At 57.3% G+C, this 17,209-nt stretch overlaps 1 protein-coding gene across 3 annotated transcripts; it reads right to left on the bottom strand.

Annotated features, from left to right (window-relative positions):
• Positions 1-2: 2 nt before the first annotated feature.
• AGAP2 (ArfGAP with GTPase domain, ankyrin repeat and PH domain 2) lies at positions 3-16,566 on the bottom strand. Of its 3 annotated transcripts, XM_004379855.2 has the most exons (19): positions 11,492-12,659; positions 9,854-9,912; positions 9,124-9,211; positions 8,873-8,958; positions 8,593-8,740; positions 7,182-7,316; positions 6,749-6,858; positions 6,174-6,332; positions 5,934-6,020; positions 5,744-5,848; positions 5,166-5,328; positions 4,866-4,985; positions 3,757-3,885; positions 2,758-2,817; positions 2,377-2,525; positions 2,193-2,283; positions 1,835-2,057; positions 1,452-1,707; positions 3-1,083 (listed from the first exon to the last, which is right to left on the bottom strand). In XM_004379855.2, exons 1-19 carry the CDS (start codon positions 12,657-12,659, stop codon positions 841-843), a joined length of 3,579 nt encoding a protein of 1,192 aa, XP_004379912.1. In that variant the 3' UTR covers positions 3-840. The 3 variants fall into 3 exon arrangements, with proteins under 3 accessions (XP_004379912.1, XP_023590300.1, XP_004379913.1); XM_023734532.1 differs by lacking the exon at positions 2,758-2,817; XM_004379856.3 differs by lacking the exons at positions 2,758-2,817; positions 11,492-12,659 and adding an exon at positions 16,281-16,566 and having other exon boundaries at positions 606-1,083.
• Between the last annotated feature and the right edge of the window lie 643 nt (positions 16,567-17,209).

Below are 17,209 nucleotides of genomic sequence, written 5' to 3'. Positions count from 1 at the left end.
ACCCTTGCCTTCCCCTATCCCAAAAGGCCCTTCCCATGCCCCTGCCCGCCCCTACCCCCTTGTTGGGGAACAAAGCAATAAATTACAAGGCCCCTCCCCAGCCCTCTTAACCCGCTCCTGCTCCATCCCTTCTCTCTCCTAAGATAGTAGCTAGGAGGGGCCCAGGCTCTTGGCTCCCTCAGCCCTTTAGCTTCCATCCATGGGTGGGTGTGGGGGGACGTCCTGATTTCCACTCCTCATGGTCCCTTTCACGGAAAGGGTTGGGGGCTCCCCACCCCCATGGGCAGCAGGGGTCCTGCCCCTCTCTGCCCTTCCCCCTTCACTCGGCAGTGAGATCAGTATGGAAGGCTGGGGTCCCCCATATTGGCCCCAAGTCCCAGGACTAGCTCTCCCGTGTACTAACCCCTCCCTCTGGCGTAGCATCTCCCCAGGAGCCAGCCTGGGTATAGGCTCCCGCCATAGGATTGTCGAGCACAGGCAGGTCTGGGTCTTTTCCCCGCCTCTAGGGGGCGCGAGCGGGCAGGTCCAAGAGCCCAGGGGCCGGTGCCGCGGCGGGGGGCAAGCCCTTCGGCAAACGCCGCGAGGGTAGACCCAGAGGAATTCGCGTGGAAATAGTGCAGAGGGGGCGTGTCGAGTTGGGGTATCCATGCCTCGCTGGGGAGCAGGAGGTGAGTCTGTGTCCTCTGGGAGGTGGGGGCTGTGCTCTCATGGGGGGAGGAAGTGCTCCCGTGGGTTGGGGTGTGGATCAAAGAGGTGAGTGGATGCATTTGTCCAGAGGTCCACCCGGTGTGGCAGTGCCCGGCCCGTGTGGGGTGGGGGGGTGTCTCTCCCGCTGAGCAACTATACCAGCGCAACGGGGGCGTCAGCGCGACCCATGCTGGCGGCGCTGCTCCGGCGACGCGGGCTGGGGGTGGCGGCAATGCTGGGGGTGGTGGCTGCGCTGGGGGTGGTGGCCGTGCTGCTGCCCTCACCCGGGCAGCCGTGCTGGAGAAGGATGTCGGCACACAGCTGGCTCCCAGCGTGGCGGGCGTAGAACAGCGCTGTGCGGCCCTGCGCGTCGCGAGCGGACACGTCCGCGCCATACTGGAGGGCAGAAACGGCCGCGTCACCGCGGACGGGTCTCCAGGGGGCCGACACCCGCAGGCCATCTCCCCAAGATTTCCAAGCCCACTCCAAGGCCCCTTCGGAGATACCGGGCTTCCAGTGCTAGGCTGTTTTCCCTCAAAACCGCCTTACCCCGACCCAGAGGCCTAACTGGGGACGGGGGAGACGGGGGCAAGCAGCGCTTCTTGTGCGTGCCCTGGGCGCTGCTTCAGGCGGGGCGCCTATTAGCAGTTTCTACTGGCCATCACAGTTTCCATCTCCAGCTGTGAGAGATCATTCAGCAATTTAACACTAACTGCCCTAGGCGCTATTTTCTATAGGTAGGCCCCTGCCCCCTATTCACATACCCACAAAAGCAGCTGCGTGATGACGACGTGGGCGAGCTCAGCCGCCAGGTGAAGCGGCGAGCGGAGCTGAGGGTCCTCTACGCTGGTGTCGAGCGGCCCGTGTCGCGCATGGGCCAGGAGCAAGAGGACCGCGGCCACGTCCTGGGCCTGCACCGCAGCCCACAGCTGGCGGCCCAGAGGCTCCTCGGTGGTGTCCAGTGGCGCCAGGAACAGCAACTGCTCGTACTTGGCGCGAATCCATGATTCACGCTCCTCCCTGCAAGACCGGGGACCAACCGGAAGGGCTCTAGGGACCCCAACCAAGGACTTCTGGCCCCTAACCAGGGCACCCTCTTGAAGCCGCGCACCTCCCAGCATCCCCTCCCCCGCTCCCTCACACGTACCGCGAAGAGTCCCGCGTGGGCTTGGCGCGGCCGCGAGTGTCACTTTCCCACACGCGGTTGGCCATGTCGTTGCCAATGGCCGTCAGCACCAGGGTCAGCTCCCGCGGCCAATCGTCCAAGTCGAGCGAGCGAACGCGGGACAGGTGTGTGCCCAGGTTCCGATGGATGCCCGAGCACTCGATGCAGATGAGCGCGCCCAGGTTCAAGCTGGCCCACGTGGGGTCTGGGAACGGAGTGCAGGGGTTGGCTCCGGACTGCGGGGCATGGACACCCCAGCATTCAAGAACTCCAGCGAACCACACACTCCCTAGCCCCTGACACCGCCTCCCAAGTCCCTCCGCTGCCCCCTTGTGCTCACTGGGGGCCCCGCAGTCCACGCAGATAGAGTTCCCCTTGGCGTTACGAATTGCCTGGATGGCCACGGCTTCGCTTTGGCTGTCTGTGCGCAGCTGCGGAAGGGAGTGGCGTTAGCACTGACGCTCCCTCAGAGCCCCTCTCCGAACTCCTCAGACACTCACCGCTGCTCTCCCCGCACTGATTACCTTGACCTTGCTGCTCTCACAGCATTGCAGACTGGCTAGGATCTGACTTTCTATGGCCTGCACCCAGGCGTCCCGCTCCTCAAAACTGGCTGCCTCAAAGTGCCACGTCTGGCCAGTGCTGGACACGATCAGGAACTCAAAGTTTTCCTCTGGGTGGGGTGATGGGATGGGATAATGAGGGACAGAGTTCACGCAGGGGCTGCCTTGCCCAAACCCTTCCTCCCTGATGTCCGTCCCGAGTCCCCGGAAGTAGGGCGAAGGGGGTAGGGGAAGCAAAGGGTGGGGGAAAGCAGGAAGCCCGAGCACATGCAGGGGGAGGCAGGGGCACCCCCACCCCTCTGCACCCCAGATGAGAGCCCCTCCCAGCTCCCCACTTGTTACCTGCTTTATAAATATTTCTTAAACTACCAAAGGATTTTAGTTTCCACATTTTGCGCTTGGCTGGTTTCCCGAAGCGAAGGAGATAGAGAGAGAATGGAGAGAGGAACAGAGCAAAGAGAGACCAAGAAAGAAGGAGAAAAAGAGAGGCAGATGGAGAGATGGAAAGAGACAGTGACAGAGAATGCCGAAGACAAAGCAGGACAGACAGATGGGGAGAAAAAGCAGAACTAAAGTCAGTGGCCCCAGAGCAGAGTGGAGTGGAAGCCAAGAGCCATGAGAGTAGGCAGATCTGGAACCTGGTCTGAGCACCCAGCAGAAAGCAGGGGCGGTGGGGAGGGGTTATCATGACCAATGAGGACCCAGACCTCTGGAAGGGTTAGGAAGGGTTAGGATCTGAGTGAACATGGGGATGGGGACAGAAACTGGGTCCCAGGCCTGGGATGAGGGGGCACCGGAGTTCAGGAGTCGTCACTGGGATCTGGGGGTTTACCGGGGGCAGGAACGGGGATCACTGTGGTCAAGGGCTATTGTGGGTTTGGTGATTACTGGAAGTTATTGGGAGCAGGGTTGGTGGTCACAGAATCCAGGAGCTGGGGAGTCAATGGAGGATGCTGAGGTCAGAGGCGGAGTCACTGGGAGTCATGGGACAGGCTTGGGGGCTGCTGGGTACAGGCACTGGGATAGTGAGTGGAGTTGAGGGCAGGGACAGGACCTAGAGGGCCATTAGGGGAGGAGCAGAAGTTAGAGATTTATGGGGGTCACTGAGAACAGGGGCTGGGGACCACTGGGGGGAAAGGCATTGGATGGGAAACAGGGGAGGAAGGACAGGGACTGAGGGATGTCTATCCGTTTTTTTCATTAAATCATGTGTGCAAAGTAGTAACAATAGTCAAGCACGCAGCTCAGGCACTTTTCCTCCTCCTGCAGGAGCTAGGCCAGGAATCTGGAGTTAGGGGTGAGGGTCCAGGGTGGGAGAGGAACTGCCCACCAGGGCCTCACCTTCAGCCTGCCCAGCAGAGCCTTCAGTCTTAGATGGTGTTGTCAGTTTCTTCCTCCTCTGCTTCTTCACCATGGGAGAAGGAGGGGGTTCCCGAGTCAGGGGGCTCAGGTCTCCAGATGGGGTACAGTCTTAGAGAAGGGGATACAGCTGCCTCAGTTGCCCCCTCCACAGATTTCCTGATGCCTCAATAGCCTGTCTCCTCCCCTGAACTAGCTTTGGCATTTACGATACCCCACCAGGAGGTCCCCCTTGATCATCCCTGGGAAGGTGGGCAGATGAGTGGTTTAGAGTCAGACCTGCACTCAGATCCTGGCTCTGCCACTTACTGGCCTTGAGACCTTGAGCAAGTCACTTAATCTTCTGAGCCTCAGTTTCTTCATCCCTAAGATGGGGATAATAATCTTGACAAGGTTGTTGTGAGGATTACTTATGACAATGTTATTTGCTATTTAATATATACATTTATATATATATAAGTAAATTTTAGTGTTTGAAAAAATTTAAAATAAAAAAGCAAATCATAAAAAAAGAAAAATCATATTTCCAAATACGGTAAAACCTGCAAAAGCCGGAACATATGTAAGGCTGAAACCTGTCAGAGAAGGAAAACGCTTAGCGGAAAAAATATTTTCCACGAAAATGAGTGATAGAAAAGTAATAAGACTGCACCCTGTCAAAGGCAGAAAACTTTCGAGATCCGGAAAACAAGGCAGTCCCATTGAGTTCCGGTTCTCACAGGTTTCACTATATTCCAAACCCTGATGGCTGGCTATATTCTGGACAAGGTTCTCAGTTTGTTTGAGCCTCAAAGCAACCCTCTGAGGTAGAAACTATTATTATCTCCATTTTACAGATGAGGGAACTGAGGCATGGAGAGGTCAAGTAACTTGCCCAAGTGGCAAGCCAGGATTTGAGCCCAGACAGTTTGGCTCTAGAGCCTACTTGTCTTAACAATTATGATAAACACAGCATGGCTTAACATGGTACCTGGCACCCAGAAGTTGCTTAGTGTGTTCACGCATGCATTCATTCCAGCCTCCAAGCTTCCCTCCCTATTTCATTTCCTGCCCATTTGAATCTGTAAGGTGGAGGGTGGGTCCTCACTGACCAGTGCTGAGGGCTCGGGCCAAATTCCGGTCTGGCTTCAGCAGGTGCTTAGATGTCTGGTCCGGTGGTGGTTGCAGGGAACCAGGGCTGGGGCTTGGGCTTGGGGTGGGAGTGGTGGCTTCTGTCAGAAGATAAAACCTCAGTGAGCCACTCTGTCTCCTGGCCTCATTCCCTCTGCGGTCCCTCTTCATCACCCACCTTCCTGCTTGTCCAGTCCCAGCCCCCAATTCCCTACTACCCTCTCCTTTTCCCCAGCCCCGGCTCCTCTCCTGACCCTTTGTTACGAGCCCCATCCACTCACCAGGGCCTTCACCCATCTGGACAGTGCTCATGTCCTTGACCAGCCCGTTGATGCTGGCTGAGGGACCAAAAGCAGAAATGGCCCGTGGCGGCCGCTTGCCAGGGACTTTGACTGTTGTCCGTAGCAAGTCCATTTCCTTGCCATGGGTACTGTGGATGTAATCCTGGAGAGGTACAGGGGCCGAGGGTGTAGGGAAGGTTGGAATCCTTGGTAGTGCTGGGAATCAGTCAATAGTATGGGATAAAGGGGACTCTGGGAGCTGACCACATGGGGATGAACTTCCAGGGGATGAGCCCACCAGACTCAGACCAACATTGTCTCTTCCAGGAGCATTCCCTGAATGCAGGCCATGTGGAGGCCCCTCCTCTGTGCTTTCCCACTAGACTGCAAATCGCTGAGGGGATGTATTTATCTCTACATCCCCAGCATGGGCACATGGTGGGTGCCCAACACAGGCTTGTTATACTTAAGGACTAGGGCTTCCCAGAAACAATGTGTTTGTGAGGGGCACAGACTAGTAGAGCTGGGAAGGGCATCCCTGGCCAGCCCATGTGGCCCAGCCAGTCTCTGCTACTCACATTAATGCTGGGGTGGTAGAGTAGGAAGCCGTTACTAGATAGGGTCACGTATTTCTTCTTCCATTCTTTGTTCAAGGAGTTGCCACTTCGCTTTAGGAGGAAGCTCTGGAGTATGGAAAGACATGTGTTAGAGAAAAGCCAGCTAAGGCCAGCTGCCCCTTTGCTCACCCCCGGCCCCTGGACTATGCACCTGTTTGATGGGGATGGCTCGTCCACTCCCTGTGGTCTCGCCTCGACTGTCCAAGCTCCGCTTCTCAGAGTCACTGCCCCGACGATTCTGGAATGGTGGACATCAGACAGAGGGTGGGAAGGGGGATACACTGATGGAAAGACAGGAGGACAGAGGAAGGGCCCAACAGAGTGGCCTCGGGACAAGGGAAGATGGAAAGGTAACAGGGGACAGGAGGATGGGGGTCAGCATCTCCATTACCGCAAAAAGGCTGGTCCTGCGCTTGGCTGCCCGGTGCAGGGACCCTGGGGTGCTCAATCCAGCCACTGCAATTGCCTCAGCTCGGAGTTCCCGGTGACCAACATTGGGTGAGGATGGAAGGGAAGAAGAGTAATCGCTAGTGTGGCCCCCGTTACTAGCCTGGGGATGGATGAAGGATTTGGTAGAATAGCTGAGATGCCCCCACCCCACCAACCTACCCTTATATCTGGTTATGGGGAATTCAAGACATTCCTTGATCTCATCATCATTTATTTGTATGATCATGAATAATAAAAATCCTCACTAGCATCAGTATAGTTCTTTACATTTTACAAAGGTTAATTTCACATGTATTATGCCATACAATCTTCCTGATAACTTTGGGAAGTTAAATGACTTGCCCGAGGACATTGTAAACTGTTTCTCAAACCTGGTTGACTCCCAGTCCAATGCACTTTCTACAAAGAGTGTCACTACCATTCCCATCTGTTCTCCCTGTCCCTGCCCTTGGGTCCTCAGCCCCTCCTCCTCTGCATCTTTCCAGCCCTTCCATAGACTCTGAAACCCCAACTCACCTGCCCAGCTACAGGTGTAGAAGCAGCTGAGTGGCTTGGGGAGCTGGGTAGGGACTTGCAGGCAGCCAGAAGCTGTTGCTGTTTTCGTAAGGTCACCACCTTCTGGGCCACTAAAGGGAGGAGGAGGAGGCATGAGCAGGGAAGACACCCCAGACTACTCTCTGATGCCCAGCTTTGAGAAATCCCTAGGAGATGATATGGGCCACAACTTTCTTGTCCCTGTGCTTCTGCCACCTGTGGCCTCACCAGCTCCTCTACCCCAGAAAGACCATGTGGCTGTGAAGCAAACCTTCTTTGACCTCCCTCATCTCTCCTCCCTCTCACAGAAGCTAATTTCCTGCCACTCACAGAGAGTTCTGAATGCCCCATCTCTAAGAATATCCAGGCCCCTAGGTCCCCGTGTTCCACACACACTAGGGATCACCACACTCACCCTCCTGGAAGACTCGGTCCACGTTGAGCCCATAGGTTGCACAAGTCTCATAGTAGCTGCAACGTTTCATGTCCGCACACAGAGCCCTGGCACGAGCGTCTCCCACAACCCGAGGGGAGGAAGCACTGATCCTATCTGAGGGGACAGGAAAGGGGCAGGATTGGACAAGGGGTCCCCTCCGCGCTTCACATCCTTCCCTTTCCCTTGTGCTCCAGTCCCAGGCTGGGCCCACTAGGGAGGGGCGAGAGAGAACACTCCTCCTATGACTGAGTGGAATGAAGTGTGTAAGCCCTTCTTGAGTGCTGTGTCCCGTTCGCATGCCCAGCTGCAGTAAAAGTAGACTGGGTAAGCTCTGGAAGGACCTTTTCTCTGTGCGTGTCTTCAGAGAATATTCTAGAGGCCAGTGGAGCTTCCTGACAAGGTCTGCTGCAATGGCTGAGGCTCATGAACGATAATCACCCTGTCCTGCAAATCCATTGGACCCTGAGCCCAGTGGGCAGACACCTGGGGTGTTAACTGGGAAAAGGTTGACTGTCCGTGGGTAACAGGTGGGCTGCTCACTCTGCAGCGGGAAACCAGGAGGTAAGCAACAGGTGGAGGCAGGCACCTGCAGGATGGCCATCCAGGCAGGAAGTCCTGCCAACTCGACACAGGTGGGTACCGGAAGAGCTCTTCCCGGCCCTAGTGGAGAGTCTGAGAGCCTCTGAATCACTACTTTGGAAATGAAAAGGTTTTACGTCCTCTGTTTTCTCTGTCATTTCCTTTGTGATTTCTCTTTGTTTTTAGATAAGCTCTTTTAAAAGGTGACTGGAAAAGGCTTTCTATCCACACTAAACCCAAAACCAAACCAGTTACCATTGAATTGATTCCCACACATGGCAATGCCATGTGTTGCATAGTAAAACTACCCTCTGTAGGGTTTTCAAGGCTGTGACCTTTCAGAAGCAGATTGCCAGGCCTTTCTTTCAAGGAGCCTCTGGGTAGGTTCAAACTGCCAACCTTCTGGCTAGTAGTCAAGCGTTTAACAGTTTGCACCACCTGGCGACTTCCTTCTATCCACAGTAGGGCCTGAGATTTAGAGGGATGTGGAGATCTGTGTGTCCCATGGTGGTGGTATCGGGAAATAACAGTGTGAGAACACAAGGTAGATGACATCTCAGGAGAGGAATGGAGACTGCTCCTATAACTGTCCCATTCTACCTGGATGGTCCCCTTTTCTCTGCTCAGACCTCGGGAAGTTTGTGTTTGGTTTAATGATTCTCTTATTTGGAGCCCTGGCTTCCTCCAGAGGGTTGCTGGACTCTAACTGGACATTTCCACACCTTACCAAGCTCTTGCTCATGTTGGCTAATACCCTAGTGGCTTTCTTTGGGCTTCCCCTGAAAGCAATTCTTCCCCAGTCTCTCCTTACCTTGTGTCCCCACCAGTGCCAGGGCCAGGCCTCCCCGGCCCTCCCCACGAAGGGAGCTCAGCTGCCCGTGGAGACGGCTCACAGCCTGGAAACTGTTTTCATCCTCCAGGCTGAAGACGAAGATCACAGCATCTGCCCAGCCTGAGAACTTGCGGGGGGTGAGGGAACAAATGGAGGGTCAAATAAGTCTACTTCTCTGCACCCTGGGAAACCAGAGCCCTCTTCCTTGGCCAGTGCTGACCCCTGCCAGCCTGCCCACCCCTTCGCCTCACCCCCGCACCTTGGCATCAGGTGCCCCAGCTTCCTCTCGGATCAGCACCAGATGAGTCTGTCCATCCACCAACATGTCTTTCTTGTGCTGCTCACCTGGAAGGGTAGGATGTCAGAGGTCACAGGTTACCAAGCCTCCCCTTGCCCCTGTTCTATAGTTATCATGGGTTCATCCTTCCCTCTGGTCTCCATATCTGTCTAGTCATTGATCCTAGATCCCTGATCCCAACCGTTAGCTTACTGTGGCTCCCAAGAACTCACTCTCTGTCTTCTCCAGCACCTGGTATGAACCAGTAAGGAATCGGTGGATGAGTGATGACTTCCCACTCCGAGCGTCACCCAGCACACCCTGAGGAAAGGTTATGGAACAGAGACTTAAAAAGAGGCAGAATCCCTAGGGTCTGGATGCACTCCAGAAAGCCCAAAGGAACTGGCAATGTTAAATTATCCAAGAAGGATCCTACAAGCCTGAACGAAGGTCAATCAGGAGAGACCAATTGGGAGGATCAGGGCATGAGTGTAGCAAGAAATGACCCCAAGCTCCAAGTGGACCACAAGCCAAAAAATGTCAGCAACTCAGAACCAGTTTGTTTTGTTTTGTTTAGGAGCCATACTGGATGTGTGTGTGTGTGTGTGTGTGTGTGTGCGTGTGTGTCTGTCTGTCATGTCACAGCCCTAGGCACTAGTTGGAAAGTTATACCAAATTCTAGCTAATAGAACATGAAGGACCAAAGGAGAGATGCCAGCAATGAGATACAGCCTGGAAGAGAACCACGAACAAACAGGAAAAACGGGAAGGACGCATATAGAGAAGAGAGAGTTGTGAGGATGTTTCAAGCCCCAGGATGTGCTATGAAGGTGGAATCTCAGGAGAACTGGCAAACAATTTTACATTCTCACAGAGAAAGAAGGCGAGAGAGGAAGGGGACAGGGTTGAGAGTGCAGGTGAGAGGTCAGCCGTCCCTATAGGAAAGGAGACTGGGTTACTTACCAGGCGCAGTTCAGGAATGGAGCGGCTCAAAGTCCATTCCTGGCTATTGACCACAGCCTCTGTAATGGAAGAAGCGCAGTAAGAGCGGAGGCTCCAGGTCCAGAACCCCCAATCCTCACTCACCCTTCCTCCCTTTGCGGCTTCCCTTAACCCCCAGGACCATGGCTGGACTGGAGAGGTGTGGAGAGGGGATAGGTTTGAGAGTGGTCCCCAGTCGTCTTATCCCAGCCTCTCTCCCCACAGCTGTTGCTGCCGCTCAGTGGTTGCTTAGCAACAGAGCCAGCAAGACAAAAATACTTCAGTTGGCATCTCCCTTAAAGCACATCCCCAAACGTGGGTCCTTGCCCCAGACCAGGGCTCTGACACTGGCCAGCTTCTTCCCTCTGGAAGGAGAATAGAAGAGGGGTTCCTCCCCGCCCCCACTGTTTCCCAGGGCAAATCCTGGGACTCTGACGCAGAAGTGAGTCCTCCTCAACTTCCATTTCACAGGAGAGAAACTGAGGTGAGGGCTTTCCCTCCCCCTTTTCAAGGTCAACTGCACGGTGGCCCTGCCCCCCTCCTCACAGCCCAAGGGATGGAACTTGGATTTTCCTAAGCCTCCCTCTTCCACACCCTCCCCACAAGCGACCGCCAAAAGAACTGTGGGGAAGGGCTTCATTCCTTGGCGGAGAGAAGCTACAGGCCTGGGGGAAAGGATGCTCCCTCCGCCCGCCGGGTCCAGCCCCCGTGCCTGACACGGACCGGACGTTCCCGGGGCGCCGCAGCTGCGGCGGGAACTCTGGGATCGGGAGCCATCTGCTCCCACCCGCTCCGGAGCCAAACCCCGGGGGCCGCCCCCGCTCACGGACCCGCCTCTCCTCCCGGGAGTGTGAACCGAATCAACCGAATCCTCTGCCTCTCTTCTCCAGAAAAAAATAGACACCAAGCCTCCCAGGGTAAGAATTGCCTTTGCAGCAGTTCGCCCCTTGACTCGGGGTCAGTCCCCGGCGGGTTTCAGCGCCACTCTGGGACTGGGGTGGGCCTTGGAGAAGAGAGGCTTCCCGTCCGCCCCCCTCACTTTACATTTAAATATTCAGCAAGTTCCAGCCCCCACGCACTCCCGAACCGCCTACTCAGTCTTCACCGCCCGGAAAGGAACAGTCCCTCCCTACTGCCTCACTACCCTGCTCTCAGCCCTGAGGAGAACCTGTCCCTGGCGAGGAGCTGCCTGCCCCAAGTGCTTGGGGGAAACTGGGGCTTCCTCATCCCCTCCACCTCCAGTGTACCTCTGAACAAGGCAAAGTCCTGTTTCCAGGCTCCCGGGTTCCAGCAGAGGCTGGAAGTGGGGTCTGGGGCTTCCCTGGGAGCAATTTCTACAGCCACCCTGACCGAGGGCATTATTTTCCCACAAAGCCCTGAGGCTCTGTCCGTCGGAAATCAGCTGGTTTCTCAAGTGGCACAACTGGTGTGGCTACTCACCCCCATCCCTTCAGGACCTCCTATTTTTTGCCCCAGACTTTGGTAGAGGAGTGAACCTGGTTCACCCATCTACCCAAGAGAGAAATTTTGCTGGCTCAATCCTGCACAGCGCTCCCCAACCCCAAGCTGAGCATTCCTAGTTCCCTCCCTTCCCTGTTCTCAGGCCCAGGCCCTACTCACTAGGGGAGGCGCGGAGCTCTGCGCCCAGTAGCTCCCGGGACCCGCTGCCAGAAGACAGACCGGGGGTTGCGGGAGGGGGCCCGGAGCCAGGAGGCCCCCCTGTGCTCTTGGTGAAGATGCCGCTGATAAACTTGAGCATTTTGCGGTCACGAGTGGATGCTCTGCCCCCCTCCCGGCCCCGTTTCAGCCCCGGAGCTGGAGGTTCCAGCGTGATTGGAGGTGCAGGCCCGGGGAGCTGCGCGGAGGCGGCGGTGATAGCAGCGGCTGGAACCGGGGTTGCTGGGACTGTTAGCGGAGGAGGAGAGCCGGCGAGTGGTCCCGGGTGCAAGTCACTGTTGTCCAAGGTCTTACTCTTGCCCTTCCGAGGGGACAGCTTCCCTCGGGCTCCGGGCCCAGCCCCGGCCCCACCAGAGGTCGCGGCTGCTGCGCCGCCTCCTCCGGCAGTGGCTGTAGCTGCGGTGGCGGCAGCAGCAGAGGCTCCAGTCCCCGCGCTGCTCTTTGACCCCTTGACCCTGGGCTTGCCCTCGCTTTCGGGCCATGACAGGCGGCTACTCGCGCCTTTGCCCGCTCCGGTTTTGGCGCCACTCGTGGTCACGGTCTTGCAAGGCTTGGGAGCCGGCGGAGGAGGCGCCACCTTGAGCCTCCGGCTGCCGGTGCCAGGGTGCGGGGAGGACGAGCCCGGGACGCCGCCCGCCCGGCCTTCGGGTTCTGGCCCCCCCCAGCTGGGACTGCTGAGCAGGGGGCGCCGGGAGGAGGTGGTGGCGCCCCCAGGCTTGGGGTCAGGGCTCAGTCCCCCGGAGAGGGGAGGCCCCGGGGGGGCCGCCCAGAGGGAGAGGCGGCGGCCTGGAGCCGGGGAGACGGGGCGGGCCGGACTGGCAGGAGCCGGGGACAGAGTGGGGGGCTCGGCGCCCACCGCGGCCGCGCTGCTAGTGCTGATCCACAGCGCATCCTGTCGGTGGAAGAGACGCTCGTGCCGCTTCTTGCCCGGCTCCTCCGCGCCTCGGGGGCTGCCCGGATGCCGGGTCTCGGCGCCCCTGGCCCCGGGGGCGCCGGACGCGGCTGCAGACGGGGAAGGCGGTGGCGGAGGCACCGACTCGAGCTTGACCAGGGTTAGCGAGATGAGGTAGGTCGTTGTCCGGCGCTGAAGCGCGCCCGCGCCCCGGCTCATGAGGCCCCGAGACCCCCGAGCTGGGGAGGAGAGGGGACTCCCCCGGACTGCCTCACGGGGGCCCAGCCATGGGGCCACCCTACTCGCTGCCCCCAGCTCCCGGACCCCGCTGAGCCCCCGGCCCGGCTCCGCTGTCGCCGCCGCCTCCTCCGCCTCCGCTTGCGGCCCCCTCCCATCACACGGGGCGCCCCCTCCCCATGCTCCCCGCCCTGTGCGCCCACCCCCTTGGAGCCCCGGGACCTTGGTGCTGCTCCAGGGAGGCGCGCCGGACAGTGTACCCCGGCCCGGGTGGGGGCACAGAGGTGGGCGAGGGAGGGCGGGGAGGACAGCAGTGGGGGCAAATGGGGGATAGGGAGGGAAAAGGGACAGAAAGGGAACCGGAGGCTGGGAGAGAAGAGGAACCGGTGCGGGGGAGGCAAGGACGAGGAATGAGGCTCGAGAGACCCGGGCCGCGGATGCGGTCGGAGAAGGGGTCGTAAGGAGGGTGGGGAGCTCGTGGGGCTGGCGGTGCGGAGGACTCGCAGGGCGCAGGGAGGATGCTGGGGATGGAGATACAGGCGGCGGCGGGGGAGGAAGGAGGGAAGCGGGAGGGAGGTGGGAACCCACGGGTCTGGGGGCTGAGAGGGGAGAGGAGGGACGTGAGATCCAGGCGAAGAGTCCTGGGGGCTCGCCGGGGTTCGGCTGCGTCGGGATGCGCGCTGTGTCCGGGCGCTCCCCTCACATTGAGGAGGAGGCGGCCCCCCGCCCCCCCAACCCGATCTCCCCCTCACCTCCTCTCTACCAGCACCGCTGTCTGCGAGGGCGGCGCAAAACCCAGGACTGGATTCTCCTCCCAAAGCCTGGGCTGGATTTCCTGGGACTTGGACTCACCTACTCCAACAACCTAGCCCCCTCTTTCACAACACTGTCGGGCAGTGCAACTGCGAGTGGGGCATTTTGGGACAAGGGTGAAAATCGACGTGCGGGTGGACAGGCCGCGGAGAAAACGAGGCACACTCGGGGTCACTGTCAATTCTGAGGAAGCTGAAGTGGGAAAGTAGGGAATCCTAAAATCCCTTTCCCAGAACCCCCCATCACCCCCAGGTGCCTGGACGCGTTCCCTTCCCCACGACCCAGAACCCCCCTGCATACACATGCAATACCGTAACGGGCCTCGACCTGAGCCGGACTGTCCCAGAGTGAACTTGGAAGGTGTTCCCCTGGGATGGGGACAAACGTGGAACTTAGCAGGGTAGGAAGGAGGAGGATGGGGAGGGGACTCAGGGAGCCCGGGCCTGGGTGAGTGAAAGGCTCCACTTGAGATGGAGGGAGAAGGGATATGTCTACAAATTGACAGCACCCCCCCATACCAAAATGTATCCCGTCGCCATAGCAACCGTAGCTCCAAGAGTGCCTCGGAAACAGCGGGGATAAGCAGAGAGGAGAGATCCGTGTGTGTGGTGGGTGGGGAACCCGCCAAAGAATGTTGGGCTAGTGGAGACACCATCCTCGCACCTGGTTACCCACATGTGGGGGTTTAGCTCCCCAACTATAAGGACCCCCTCCCCCTCCGCAGTTGAGGCAGCGGGAGCCCGCCTCTCCTGGGTTCCCATTCAGTCTCCTGAGGTTTGCAGGGTGGGGTTCTTTTAGAAGGTTAAAAAGAGGACAGGCAGAGAGAATAGAAAATGTCTGTTCTGTGCCCCCCCCCCCACCCCGCTAGGGACACTAGAGTCCAAGGCTCAGTCCTTCAGCCCGCGAGGAAGGGTGAAGGAGTTAGGCCAACAAGGAACAGAGGCTGGGCCGCGTGGGGGAGGGGTGGGCGGGGGGAGCAGAGAGCAGGGTTTGAGCCCCCTCGCCAGGACTTGGGGAGTCTCAGCTTCCCCTGATTTGGCATCCCACCCTCCTGACGCAGCTAAGACTATAATAAGTGCCGCCGTGGGCGGCTCTTGGAGGCAGGAGCCCGCGCGTGCTAGGCTGTAGGGGGTGAGGGTGGTGCTTGGCCGTAGGGGGTGAGGGTGGGGGGCAGAACCAGGATGCCGGGCGCGTTTTGTTCTCCCAGAGGCCTGTACGCAACACCTCGGTGGTCCTGTCCCAGTGGCTGGCTGCTTCTCCACACCACCCTCCCCTACACAAAATCTGTAGAACCCGGATGACACCACCGGGTCAGGGTACCCTTCAGCGGTCTGTTTTGAAGGCGATGGTGAAGGAGAATCGTTGGCTGTAGCTTAATTTTCCTTCCTTTGGTGACCTCGGTTTTCCTTTATGTTCAATGAGAACAGAATCCCGACTCTTAAGGAAGGAGTGTGGGAAATCACTTAGAAGAAGTGAAGTCTCCTCTGAGATTTCAGCCTCCTCTCCTCCTCACCCATTTCTTTTCCAGAGCTAAGCAGAGGCCCTATACCTGAATAACGCCCTAAACCTCTCCCCTTCCTTTGTTCTACAGGGATGGGGCTTAGAGTCCCTCCCTAGGAGGCAGCATGGGTCCACTCCCCCTAGGTCAGCCTTTCCAACCCCTAATGCTGTCAGGGCAGATGTTGCTCTAGTTCCTGGCAAACAAGGGGTGGAGAACTGGAGGTAAGAGGGCAAGGGGAAGGAGAAGGCATGGGAAGGGGTCAGACTGTTTCTTCCCCAAGTTATGCTCTGGTGGCCTCCACCATCAGAGAGATCTGGCAAGAGGTCCCTGATGGGGAGAACATCTCCTGACTCCCCAGGACTGAAGTTGTTGGAAGAGACTAGGATGTGATGGAAGATGTACTTCTCCCAGACACCTTTCATGAGCAAAGTAGCCTGCTTTTGTCAGCTCTTTGTCATATCAGAGGTGAATGAGATGAAAGCAGGCTGGAGATGACCTCCAGTTCCACCAGTTCCCTAGTGGTAGGGCCTTGTGAATGGAGAAGAGCTGTCCCTGCCAGGGCCCCACCACAGGATTGAAGGCCTGGGTGGGGGTAAGGAGGATGTGGCGATGGTGTTGCCATGGCAGCACTTCCTCCCTGTGTTGTCATCACTTGCTCTAATGGCACTAAGGAGGCTGAGCGGAAGGTGTGTGGGGGAAGACAGGAACAGGAGCATGGGGAGGAGAGGGGACTAAGAAGAGTCCTGGGGACTTCTCTGCAATTTGGCTGTGGAGAACATGTTGTGTGAGTGCTACTGTGGGCTTAGAAGCCTGAGATTCTCTGCATGGTGTATTTCAATGTGTCTCTGTGTGTGCTTTTCCTCTACAGCTGGAGAACAAGAGGTCACTAATCCTTAGTGGGTCCTGGGAATGAATACATTATCCAGTCCCAGAACCTCCTGCCCCGAACTGCTTCCTGCTTTGGGCTCCCCAAGCAGGAACCAAGTCTACCATCAGTCTGTCACAGCCCTTCTTCCCCACGCTCACCCACTTCTTCATTGCCAAGGGGGTCAGCTCAGCAGTGACCTGCATTTTGATCCCCTGGGAGAGGGATCAGAGTTGGGGAAAGAGGAAAAATGACCCCTCCCATGTCTTTTTCCATCCTCCCCAAAAGTATTCTTCCTTAGAGCCCAGCCCCATCTTTGGGACTAGGAAGTAGCTGACTGGGAAATAATGCAGGACCTGGCTAACCTTTACATGCCCCTGCTGGTCCCCCATATACCCAAGTTGGGAGCTGACTGTTCTCTTACCTTGTATGCTGTCCAGTGAGGCCTGGATGCTGTCCCGAAGTTCAGGGTCACCCACTCTCTCTGTAAGCTTCCTGAGGCGGCTCAGAGCCTGTTTGGTCACCTCATGTCGTCTGACTTCTGCTCTCACTGCAGCTACAGCCAGCTGCCGCTGGGCATTCATTGTGCCCAGACCTGTCTTCCCAGGCTAACAGCAACCTCTGGCCCCAAAGCCCATGATCCTGCAGGCACCAGCCCCCATAAGGCCCCTTCTGGTGTGCCCCAGAACTCCTGCCCCTGCCCGCCCTTCCGTCTGTCTGTCGGCCTCACTTCCTGACTGGTGACTTTCAAACCCACAGCCTGAGATAGCACTACCTCCTGTACCTCCCACCCCCTCTAGTGTTGGCCCATCAGCCCTGCCAGTCAGCACCTGCTAGGATTCTCTAGCCAGGTGGATGGAGAGATCTTAACAAGTGTAGTAAGACCTCCTGTAGAAGGTAGCTAATTAATTAAGATAGGTGGTTCTGGGAGAATGTGTCAAGCCAGGTCCCAGGTGCAATTCCAAACTCTTACAGGAATCCATACATGCTTGGTTTGTCAACCTCAAAGTCCTGCATCCTAGTTTACATTTGTACTCACCACCCACTCTGCACCTTGCAGTGTAACCGTTCCTCAGGCACCTGCTCCAATGACCAACCACCAGCTGCTTAAGGGACCAAGTAGGTACGGGGAGAATGAGTTGTGGAGGAAGACAGTAACCTATCACCACACAAAACCACTATGCTCCGTGTTCAATTACATTTTTCACAGTAATTAACATGTCTATAACACTTACTAGTTTATAACACCCTTTCATATATATCATCCTTCTGACAGTCCTGAGGGGTAGGATTATTTTCCCTATTCTGCAGAAAAAGAAACTAAGGCTCAGAGAGACCAGGAAGAGGTGAAAT

The sequence above is a fragment of the Trichechus manatus genome, unplaced genomic scaffold, assembly GCF_000243295.1.
Source record: "Trichechus manatus latirostris isolate Lorelei unplaced genomic scaffold, TriManLat1.0 scaffold00069, whole genome shotgun sequence".
In the NCBI taxonomy this organism is placed as follows: Eukaryota; Metazoa; Chordata; class Mammalia; order Sirenia; family Trichechidae; genus Trichechus; species Trichechus manatus.
This window is presented reverse-complemented; position numbering and strand designations above follow the sequence as displayed.